The sequence below is a fragment of the Macadamia integrifolia genome, chromosome 14 (genome assembly GCF_013358625.1).
Source record: "Macadamia integrifolia cultivar HAES 741 chromosome 14, SCU_Mint_v3, whole genome shotgun sequence".
Lineage (NCBI taxonomy): Eukaryota > Viridiplantae > Streptophyta > Magnoliopsida > Proteales > Proteaceae > Macadamia > Macadamia integrifolia.
The window spans coordinates 1,505,410-1,517,514 of record NC_056570.1 but is presented as its reverse complement, the minus strand read 5'-3'; the positions used below and the strand labels follow the sequence as shown (position 1 = coordinate 1,517,514).

Below are 12,105 nucleotides of genomic sequence, written 5' to 3'. Positions count from 1 at the left end.
GGGTTTTAAGAAAGGGCTTTGAGAAGGAATCAAGGAACAAGGAAGAACCACTGATCCAGGTGACCATTTTGCTCTGGCAGCGGTGAGCTTCATTCTTCTTTGACAGGAGTAGAAATATAGTGGATGACCTTAGGGCTTAGGCACTCATTTTGGCATCATAGAGGTAAGTATAATAAATACTTGTATTTTTTATGTCTTCTTTTCTTTATGTTTATAATTTTGTTTCATAATTATGTATTTATATTATATGTTAATATGTTATGATGATTGATGATTGATGAAGATGAACTTAGTTTATTCACTTTATTGATTTGTTTTCTTGATGAATATCTTACATTGATATGAATATGAACCTTTAGTATTTATTTAACATATGAGTAATAGGATTCAACTAGGATTTGAGCCAAATAGATTTGTTTTATAAAAAAAATTACACAGGAACGCTTTAGTCAATAAGACGACGCTTTATGCCCGCCTTATCGCTAAGGCGCTCCGAAAAACCCTTAAACGCCTCCGTCGCCTTACCGCCTTAAAAACTATGTTTAGTTGCCAACTCCATGTTAGAGTTTTAGTCTAGGCCTAGTTGGAGTCCAACTCCTATGATGTAATGTCTAAACCTACTTGGAGTCTAACTCCTAGTTATGGTATGAATGCTATTCTACCCTCCATACATAGAGGAGCTTATGTACTCTCAATTCTCAGATTTGACTAACAAATGATTGCAGTCAATTACTTAAAACAGCTGGGATAGTTGTGGGTGAGATGCCTGAGCCTAGATAGCCGATCCCACCCATACTTGTCTTGTTCCTTTCATTCATTTTCTATTATTTTCTGCTGCTTTTACTACCTACTGTTACTGCTTACTGACAAAGAAAAAATCCTAAGAAAATCAGATCTGTTTAGAACTTCAAAAGCCAAACCCAACCAACACCCATGGAGGAATTAGGGGAGAGATCGATCTCCTCTTCCTTCCCCAATTGATCTCTGATCTGCTTGGCCTTTTCAGAGGGTGTTCACAACCACCCAAGGATCACTCTACTCTCTTCTTGTTGCTGCCCAAGCAGCCCTACTACAGTTCTTGAAGAATTCTCTCAGATTCTCTCCTAGGTCTAAAAATCAAGAAAGCACATAACTCTCAAACCAACCATCAGAAGCTCTTCATATTTAGGGGGTTTTTTCTACCTTCCCTAGGCCCTACAATCGACCCAGTTTGCAGATCAATTGGAGCCCCACAGACCCAGCCACACCTCTCTCTCTCTAGCTCTATCGCAGGTCATTCTCTCTCCAATCGGGTTGGTTTTTGGGCTGGTTTTGCTACAGCATTGCTACTGTAACCTTGGAGGTTTATTTGTTGGTCTTATTCCCTTGTTTCCTAGTCCTATTTCTGGTTATTATCAAGTTAGTTGTTGGGTGTTAAACTGTCGTTTGGGGTTATAAACTGCTAGGGTAGTTTACTTGTAACCTACTCCTACATTAAGGGAAGGGTCTTGTGGAGGGAGAAAAGGAGCGAGGGTCATCCCAAAGGGAGATCCTCTCATAGGCACATTTCAAGGCATAAACAAAGGAGAAGCAAGGACTTGAACCATTGGGGACAGAAATGGAGAGGTGGATGCATTAGGAGGAGGAAATGGGGGAGATTTGAATCTTAAGAGGGTTCCAAAGGATCTGTAAGGGGGACGGATTGGGATCGGATGGAGAGAGAGAGAGGTATTAACCCTGCCTCCTTCTCTCCTTCATTCCCTGAGGGTTCCTGTGAAATGTTTTCTATTGTCTTTTTCTCACTTTTTTCCTCACCTATCTGCCTTGCAGAGTGATGACTCCAAACATATCTGGTGACTATGTGGGATGGGAAAAGCATGATTTTTGAGTCGCCATTTAGGATTCAAGGCCTAGAACCCTATTATGGAGCCCAATTTCGATCGAGGGATAGAGCTCAAGCAAGGGGTTGGATTCCTGTGAAAGGATGGAAACCCCCAAATTTGACTTCATATCTTGTTCTGTTCCAGAGACAGGGGTCTTTGTCAAGTTACGAGTGTAGGAAGGTGTTAGGCATCCACCTCGCCAGGAATTTCCTGTCTTTCTACCAGATGCTTGGATTTCGAATATTCTCCCCCGAGAATTTTAACAACCTAAGCCAACATGGAAGCTTTATCACATGAAATAATGTAAGACATATATAATTGCATGAATGATTGCAAAAACTATTAAAACATCACATGAAAGAGGAAAGAGGTAAACATAGATTTGGGTATACTGCTAGCATACTCGGCCTTTTCCCTATATATAAGGAAAAAGAAAACTACCTGGTCGTGTGGCCCCTGCACTAGCGTGGGAGCCAATGAAAGCGCAAGCAAGGGAATCAAAATGATTGGGTTTTTTCATTTAACAAGGCATGGGAGGTAATTTCCACACCCCCACCCCCACCCCCACCCTCGGTGTCAAGGTGCAGGGGCCACATGACCAGGTAGCAATCTCTTCCGGTCTTCCCCATATACATATACACACCCCCATATTCAGTTGGACATATTTGAATAATAGTATTGAAGTTTTTTTAGAGTTTCTGAGTTGTTGAGATCCGCAAACATGGACAAAGGCTCTTCTTCTGGTCTACTGCTTTTTTCGTGTATTCTTCTTACAGTTCTGGTTCTTTTGTAGCCAGGTGATATCTATCAACTATTCTTCATTGTCCTCTATTTCTTCTCTTGATCCAAGCATCTTCTTTCCCTTATCCTTTGTTTTACCAGAATCAATTCCTCAATTACAACTCTCTGGATGGATTTTATTTATAAACATCAAAATCTGGTTATTGGATACTGTTTGCAATCTAAACAGTTCCTCATATCTGATCATCCATACTTAGCCATATTCTCTCAAGTTCCTGAATACAGCTTGAAAATCGCAATCCTAGTAGTAGTTCACTCTTCTAGATCCCCTTTTAAAACCTTGAACTGCGTCAATCACTATGGTCACCCTCGCAACCGAAAAAAATCCAAGAACTTTGGGAATTGTCAAAATTTAAATCCCATCCAGCTGTATTAAATGGGTCAGGAATTTAGTAACATCTACATAACTCTTAAATGTTTTGGTGGCATGCTTCCCGTTGATTATGTTAACATATTTTTCTTTAAAGGTGCAATTGAACAGAAAACAGAAACATTATTGTGGTCTATCAAAATTTAAAAATACTCACCCGCATCAAATGCAAAGCATCACGCGGTCCAAGCATAGAGTTTCCCTGTGCAGAAACAGCTCCAGGGTGCATATTTACAGGGCTTGGCATCCCCACCCCACCAGAGGGAAGCATACTTCCAGAGTTCAGCATAGCAGCTGAACCTATTCCCTGAAATCCTGGTCGAGGCATTGGCATGCCTCTATTCATTCCACACATCATACCCATACCATTTCCACCAGGTAGCATACGAACACCACGATCTGTGCCTGGAATAGCCCCAGGAACTGTCATGCCAGACTGCTGAATGTTCCTACCAGATAGCATTTGATTATACTGAATTCTTTGTTGTTCATCAATTGGTAGAGATGCTGGTCTTGGAGCACCATATCTTTGACCATCCCTAACAAATAACAGCCATCAATACCAGTATGATAATATTAGATCTGAGGAAAAAAAATTGATAATCGCAAGCACAAAGTACCTCATAGGAGCACTCAGGGCAGCAGAAGGTGATGGCAGGCTACCGCCGAGAGTCATACCAGAAGACCCTTGTAGCATGGCATTCGCACCGGAAGTTGGAAGAACTGGAGCAACAGAACCCTGATTTGGAATTGCTAAACCACTATTATGAGACCCTTGATATCCAAGGGAAAGAATATCCGGGCTGGATGTTGTCGCATCACAAAGATCAATAGGCCTTCATCATATCCAATAAAACCAATTCAAAAAAATATTATTATTATTATTATAAGAAAAAAATACATATGAAACAATATACGTAAATAGTGTCAGAAAATATGAATGAAGAAAGAAAGTGAAGCAAAAAACTCAAATCCTCTGCAATTCTCACACTCAAATGAACAATATCGAACTTACGTTAGAGGACCTCCAGTCAAGCTATTTGCGCAGACTTGGGAAACCGCAAGAATATGAGAATTGTGGACTGGTGCTATTTTCTTTGGTTCCTGATTACCATTCTTCCAAAATGGGGAAAAAAGACATTAAAAAAAATAAGATCAAGAAATATTTTAAGGGTTGTAAATGAAGTTAACATCAAAGAACTCAGTAGCCACCTTATTACAATTGCTCCCAAATCCAAAAACTATGGATCAACACATAACCATGTCGATGTAAATAAATAGAAAGTAAACTGCTTAAATCTATGTGGCCCAAAATACTATGGAAGCTGGGATCCTCAATTTCAGAACCCACAGAGAACTGGTATCTCAGGATTAACCAACATTGGGCCAGGAAGAGTGCTAAATTATTATGTAGATGGCACATAATGCTAAACTATATAAGAAAATGACTTATAAACCATGAAGAATACATAAATCTTATACCGACATAGAACAAAGAATGGAAAGAACCAACAAGCATGAGACACGCCAAGTTAGGAACAAAGTGATTCATTATGAGATTAGTTATAAAGCGAACCATGTTGATCTATAATTGGGTATCAAGCACGAAGCATGTTGATTGATCACACAAATGGCATATAATATGAAATAAGATACTAATTAGTTTAGAAAAGACAAAGATTGGATCATAGTAGTCAAGACGTTGCGTAGGCACCGCCTAGGCATAGGTGTACAGGCTCTTTCTTGGGACCAAGGTGACAGCACGCCTTGTTGTGAGTTTATGTTGATATATATATATATATATATATTTTGATGAATATGCTTTATGTTATATTCATGCTTTGTCTATTATATGCTGATTTCTCATATTAGGTCATTACTAACATATTTATATCATATTGCATTTATATGGATCCAACGTTGCATATAAGCATAATAATATAGAATTATCATTGCTACATCACATATAGTCATTTACTGCAAGCCTATGGTGCCTAGGCGATGCGTAGACCGGCGCATTGTTGCCTAGCCACCCCTCCTACACCTTGGATCACCTACTCGCCATGATAACTATCGATTGGATAGGTTGAAGTTTGAAACATCATGCAGGAAATCTACAGCTGTGTTTGCCTAGACACCTCAAATTTGGAGCTGCAAAAGTCTCCACATGTGTGGACATACAGACCAACACCTTTCAAAGCATGTCACCAACACAGGTGTCTAGATGTATTCATGGAGTCTGATGGAGAAATATTAGTTTTTTCTATTTTTTTTATTTGGGGCCTTTTGGGGGTGGGGTATAGATAGAGAGAGTAAATGGACAAGAGAATGAAGTAAAACTTCTCATTTCCCGCCTGTAAATAAGCTACAATGATAAATGGAGCTGAATGTTGAGCAATAAGGACACAACGTATAAATAAAATTGGTATAGTTGATATCAAGATGTCTAGATGGTTGAGTAGTAAAGCTAGAAAAGACAAAATAAGGAATAAACAATATCAGACTTAACGTAGAGGTAATATAGAAGTAGCTCCAACACACGATAAGTTAAGAGAAATTCATTTGAAGTGGCATGGGCATGTGCATATTTGCTAAGGCATCCAGGCACCTTGGTTGCCTAGACACCATGACAACTATGGCCATGTGCAATGAAGATCTTTGAATGCACAAGCAAGCAGTGTCATGATTCTCACTGGAGTATCTAAAAAGGAGTAAAGACTTTAGGAGAAGTGGTGAGAGGAAAATTGCATGGATTATGGTTATAGATTGAATGGTGAAACCAGATATATGCAGTTGACTCCAATTTAGCTGGGATAAGCCTAAGTTGAATTGAGTTTAAACACACTACAAATAGCTTACATAGTATGCACAAGAAATAATTTGATACCCATGTTAACACCCTCAAAGTTATTACATAGCATAAAAATATAATCTTAACTTTTTTAAAAATAATCTGATATCCATGATAACACCTGAGAGTCCAAAAAGCATTCTTTTTTTCCCCAAGTTTCAGGAAGGGAGTGTTGCCAATTCTAACACCTTTTTGCATGGTCATAAATTTCAGTCATTTCGCCCAGAATTGAAATGAAATGACTATTGAAATTGCAGTACCGAAATGTACCAAGGTTTAACATATGCATCCTGTTGAGATGACCATAGTTAATTTACTTATTACCTTGGTTATTTACTATTTATCGTAGTAAGTCTTGTAGATAGGGACGCTTAGTCAGCGATATCCTACTTTCCTTACTTGGTTGTAATTTTCTTATAAATAAGATAGACCTCTATCATTACTGACAAGTCAAATCATTCACAAATCACTAGTTCCTAATTCAACTTATCCATATCCACGTAACATAGCAACTATGCAAAGTACCAAAGAATGGAAACCAGCCATGTAGAAGATAAAACCATAGTTGTTAAGGCATCGCCTAGGCAGGCGCCTTGGTCGCCTTGCGTCCAGCATCCAGGCCCCCTCCACCTTGGGTCACCTAGACAACGTGACAACTATGGATAAAAAACATACCAATAATATTATGGAGTTGGGCACCTTTTTTTGGGTACTAGGGCAACTTAAGATTGAAGCATGCCTTTACACAAATGGTATAGGATATTAAATTATGTAAGAAATAGCTCAGAAACTGATAAAAGCAGACATACATTGAACCAACTTAGAACAAAATACAGAAAGTATCAAACATTAGTGACTAGCCTTGGAGGATTTAGGAAATAGGTACATGGACAAAAGGAATCAAGAAGTACTAAAATGGATTATAAAATGCTAAACAAATTCCCCTTGAAAAATAACAAGACCTACTTTGACTCTGGCAAATAATCCAATACAAGGTTCCTGGCTCGTTTTTGCATGCAAATTTTCATCCTAGGATTTTTAACTCATAACAATATGACGCTACAGGATGCAATTGTGAACAAACCTGGCTCCTACGAGAATGCAGTTGCTGACCAAGCAAAATGATTTTCTCAAAATGAGACTTAAGAGTATCCTCTTCCATAGGACCCTGCAAACGTTGAAACAACTGTCTGGCACTGCCCTGTTGATGTATACCGCAACACCAGCAGATTGGATCAGTTAGTTTTTCAAACTGTAGTTATGTAGGTATAAAGTTACTCCAAACCCAACATAAACATAAAGGACATAGAGTACAAGTTAGACCAAAGACATGCCTTTGGAATGCCAGGTAAAGTAGATGGATAAGGCTGAGATGACCCTGAATCTTCGGCACTATCAGCTCCATCACCACCATTCCTATCCATTAAAATTTTGTGACGCTCTTTGCACTCCTTAGGTTTCCGAAAAATGCACTGGAAATGTTGGAGAGGTGAATAGTATAAATATCTTTAATCTCCAAGGACAAAAGCAATGAATATGCACCCTAAACCATAGAATAAAGTAGGCTGAAAGCAACCAAAGGACTTGCACCATAACTAAATAGAGCACTGAAAGTGAAGATAGTTCATGAGTGAACAGTAAAGGAAGATTATGAAATTAGTTTTACCTTGAATTGCAGTGTACTGTTGATAGCATCACTTACAAGCTCCCAGTTTGGACCCATATCATGCACAAGGACAACAAGTGCCTGCATTAAAAACCAGAAAATATTTAAGAAACTCTTTCCTAGTTTAAAAGCCACCCAATTCTAGCTATAGTTGATAGGAGCCCATTAACCTGGTCTTCAAATAGCGACCATGGATTTCCTGACCCTGACTGCCCAGCAGGTGCCTGCAACGATTTTTTTTTTTTTTTTTTTTTGGGGGGGGGGGGGTGGGTGTGGGGAGATCAAACATTTTTTAGAAAAGCTCATGCGAACAAATATAGACCAGCAACAAAACCAGAAAGAGAATAGATAGAAGTAAGAAACTTTAGCAGGCTGTCAACATAGAGCATACCTTTGGTGCCTTCGCTTTCCTGCCTCGATCCCGGCCAGCAATCATTTTCATCAGCTTATTTGGATTGGACATATTACTCATTTGGGAAGCCACAGGAGAAGGAATTGAACCAGTCACTGGAGCAAAATTCTCAGGACAAGTCTCTGCTAATTGCTTCATCATCTTAGGCTTCTTCGCAGCATGTTGGCCAAAAATGCCTACAGAGAACACATTCAAAAATCAAGTAAATGTGAAGCACGATTCAAGCATCCTAAGTGCCCTCATTAAGAGCAAATAGAAACTGAGAAAGAGCATTACCACTGTTTCCATTAGATTCAAAATGATGACCCTCCAATCTCTTTTTGGCATTATCCCTCTGCAATTAGAAGGCGCATAATATGAAACTGAAGATATTGCATTACTTTATGCACAAAAAACAATAAAAAACACATAGAAGAAAAGAAAAAATGAACTACAGTCAAGCAGCAGGGAAAAGAATACAGAGCTAAAGCTAATAAATAACAATATTGTACAGCATCATTGAGTTTGTATTACTCATCAGTATACATTTCACTTCATCATCATTTACGCTCCACTTATGTTAATCGGGTGCTTGTAGCCTTGCAGCCATGGTAACAAGTATAAATATGATAGGGATCAATAGAGCCAATACATATCGAGATCGGACATGTCGACACAATACAGAATCAATACATAAAAAATTTATGCACAGAACCGATACAATACCAATATGGACTGATACGAATGCTACAGACCGATACAGGCTGCCAAAACCCAAAATCCCGTTTGAAAGAAAACTTCTTCCTACTCTGATTTTTTTGGTCAGAACCTAATTGGGGATCTTACTTACACTCAAAAACGACATAGGAGATGTAAAAAATTGCATTAAAGCTCATCAAGTGGAGATCGAACATCAAAGCCATGGTTTGAAGTAGGTTAAAAAAATAGTTTCTTCTTGCATGTTTTTTTGCCAAGTATCACATCTAAACTGGAAAACTGACCTAGATTCAGATCATCTAAAATGATTTGTGATTGATAATATATAATTACGTTTTTGTCAAGCACTTATCATTAATAGTTCATAGTTTAGGTCTCGTCCCGGGTATGACCTCGAATAGAGCTGATTGGAGGGCAAGGAGGATCCATGTCCCATTTGTTGATGTTGTTGTACTAATTATAGTTCCAGACTACTACATATTTGTTAAATGTTACTAGTAGAGTAGTATGATTAATGTGTATATACTAAATGCATGTTACTTATTAATTAAACGTATGTTTATACTTCTATATCGCTTCTTTGTTTGGACCTTTAGGGATTACTACTTTAAGCCAGTATCCTAATATGCAAATATATTTTTCTTTTTCAAATCTTATTGTTTAACTACTTCCTATTACTTGTTAGTAGGTTTGAATGTTTGATATTGCACTTGCCAATGAAGATTTGAATCACATAGATACCGTGAAGACAGAGATAACCAAATATTAGTTGGTATTATTATTTATTGCATATTTATGGTGCAAAATACTTTAAAACACTTGTTCTGCATGTATCGCAAGCATATCCATGTGTATCTAGTATCTCTTAATGTCTCTCCAATACGTCTCTTAAAACCAATTTTCTGATACGCTGCCCGATACTAATACTCGACACCTTTCTTGCATCCCCCCACCCCCCTAAAAAATAAGAAGACACTATACAAATACAGTTACTTGATTCCATTAGTTGCACATTTCAACTCAGAGTAAGTTTCACATTCTACACTGCAGGCCATGTGTAAACAAATTAGTCATTTGGTGATTTATCCAAAAAAATTATGCATCTGGTAAGCAGAATATGGAGGTAACTTCTATAAAATTTTAATGTTAACTGATTACACCCGCTCACTTCTGAGATAATAAAACTTCCATCAGTTTTAATTAGGAAGGTAGAAGGTCAAGAGTTAAAAAGGAACTATCAAAAAAACTCAGTCCCCAAATTAGAATAGTGATGAAGCCTTATAAACTATTCATATTTCATTTGGGGATTTCATTAGTACAATCTCAAGGTTTTCATTTTTTTCACCGCTCAATTTATCAACCACAAGGGCAAACCTGGAATTCTTGTTTCATTTTAAAACTTGAGGTTTAGAGCTGCAATAAATATAGAACCATAAAACTAATGAGTCAAACTATGAAACTATGTGATGGAGAACCCTTAGGGAAGGGAGGGGAAATCAGAGTAGAGATGGGGAAAAGGAGATCACACTCACACATTCATTCAATAATCAATTTGCTCTCTAAATCTTCAGTCGATTACAACCAATATATAGAAAAATAGGAACATGAAATTAGAAACTTAACTGAAATGGAAACTAGCCTAAATTAGGAAACAACTATAAAAGGAAACCAAAGCAAGGAAATAAATCCTACTCCTACGTTCAAGTTTGGAAACTAAAAGCATGAAATAAAATACTAAGTAAACTACTAATTTTATTTCCAACCCTTGTTGGACCAAAACCCTGGGCTGGACCGGTTCTTCTTGGCTCTTGGCTTCCAAAGCCGGTCATGCTGGTCCAACCAAGAAAGGGCAGCCGTATCTGCATCAACTCTCCTCCTCTGAAAATAAATCGACTCCGTCGAGTTAGGGAAAGGACCGAGGAGACCGTCTGACGGAATACACTGAATGAGGAACGATCCCATCTTCTTGAGCTTAATTTTAGGGAGATCTTTGGCAGAATGAAACTTCATAGTCTTGTTGACATGCTTGAAGGCATAGGTATTGGCATAGCCACAATGCTGTACTTTCTTATCAAACAACCAAGGTCGACCAAGAAGGATATGGCACACCTTCAGAGGGAGAACATCACATTGGACTGTATCCTTAAATCCACCAATAGAATATGTGACAAAGCACTTATCTGTGATTTTGAGATTAATGTTGTTCACCCATGCATCCTTGTAAGGATTGGGATGTGGTTCTGTATTCAATCCCAGCTTACGAACAGCGTCTTCAGAGACAACATTAGTGCAACTGCCTCCATCAATGACCAAGGTTAGCAACTGATCATTGCACTTCACACGAGTCTGAAAAATACTACTGTGGCGTCAATCTTCATTTTCAGTGGCCTTCTGAGTGGTCAACACATGACGAATGACATAAAAAAGATGTTGGTCATCGTCACTGAGAGTGTCATTGACTTCACCTGTTGCACGCTCTTCTCTTAAATCAACTGTGTCAGAACCAAGTTGCTCTTCGGGAATATATGGTATAGGAGAATCCTTATCAATAAAAGCAACCAAACGGCCGGGACATTGGGCACTGATATGTCCAAATCCATGGCATGAGTAGCATCGAACTGTAAATTTTGAAGAATCAGAAGGTTTATCTGAACCACGCCGAGGGGGTGAATATGGGCGAGTAGGCCGTGAAGATGACATTTCAGAAACATGTCGAGGTGGAGAATACGGCCGACTAGGTCATGAAGAAGCCATAGATGTAGCACTTGCCTGTGGCTTGCTAGAGGACCTCTCTTGGGTAGGAGACTGTTGCCAAACGGAACTAGTACCTCGAGAAAAAGTATCTGCAAAATTTCTCCGGTTGTATGGGCGTTTCAGACTTTCCTCAACCTGATATGCTACTTGGACGGCGTCTTCCATTGTAGGTAGTCGACTAGATGCAAGGGCAGCACTAAGTTGAGGGTGCAGACCATTGCGAAATTGGGCCACTAAGACTTCTTCATCCCACTCAAAGTCAGAACGAGTGGCCAAATAATAAAATCTAGCAACATACTCTTCAACGGTCAAATTCTCTTGTTTCAACTGTGCAAACCTGAGATGCATGCGTTGCTTGTAATCAGAAGGCAAGAATCGTCGATTCATGACTTCATACATTTCAGCCCAAGTAGTGACCAACCCAATGCCTCGGGTTCGGTTCTGTTGTTGTTGCTTGATCCACCAGACTCGAGCCGTGCCTTTCAGTTTGGCCTCTGCAAATAGAATCTTTCGAGCCTCAGTCAACCCGTACCATCTGAAGAATGTATCTAAACTGTGAATCCAGTCAAGGTACAATTCTGGATTATTGTCTCCATAAAAATCAGGGACATCCAGTTTTGCTGCTCTCTCTGCTCCATCATCATGTCTACCAGTCCCATATGGTGGTGGAGGTGGTGGTGGTGGTGTATGATG

General features: G+C 38.9%; 1 protein-coding gene across 1 annotated transcript in view; it reads right to left on the bottom strand.

Annotated features, from left to right (window-relative positions):
* LOC122061666 (chromatin modification-related protein EAF1 B-like) overlaps window positions 1–8,302 on the bottom strand; it is a gene marked incomplete at its 5' end in the record, with an annotated part of 29,934 nt that extends 21,632 nt beyond the window's left edge. Inside the window, 9 exons of the mRNA XM_042625077.1 lie at window positions 3,191–3,572; window positions 3,654–3,869; window positions 4,049–4,149; window positions 6,969–7,085; window positions 7,219–7,356; window positions 7,551–7,631; window positions 7,721–7,774; window positions 7,942–8,138; window positions 8,239–8,302. Of these exons, the coding sequence (XP_042481011.1) occupies window positions 3,191–3,572; window positions 3,654–3,869; window positions 4,049–4,149; window positions 6,969–7,085; window positions 7,219–7,356; window positions 7,551–7,631; window positions 7,721–7,774; window positions 7,942–8,138; window positions 8,239–8,302 (1,350 nt within the window). The remainder of the gene's footprint in view (window positions 1–3,190; window positions 3,573–3,653; window positions 3,870–4,048; window positions 4,150–6,968; window positions 7,086–7,218; window positions 7,357–7,550; window positions 7,632–7,720; window positions 7,775–7,941; window positions 8,139–8,238) is intronic.
* Between the last annotated feature and the right edge of the window lie 3,803 nt (window positions 8,303–12,105).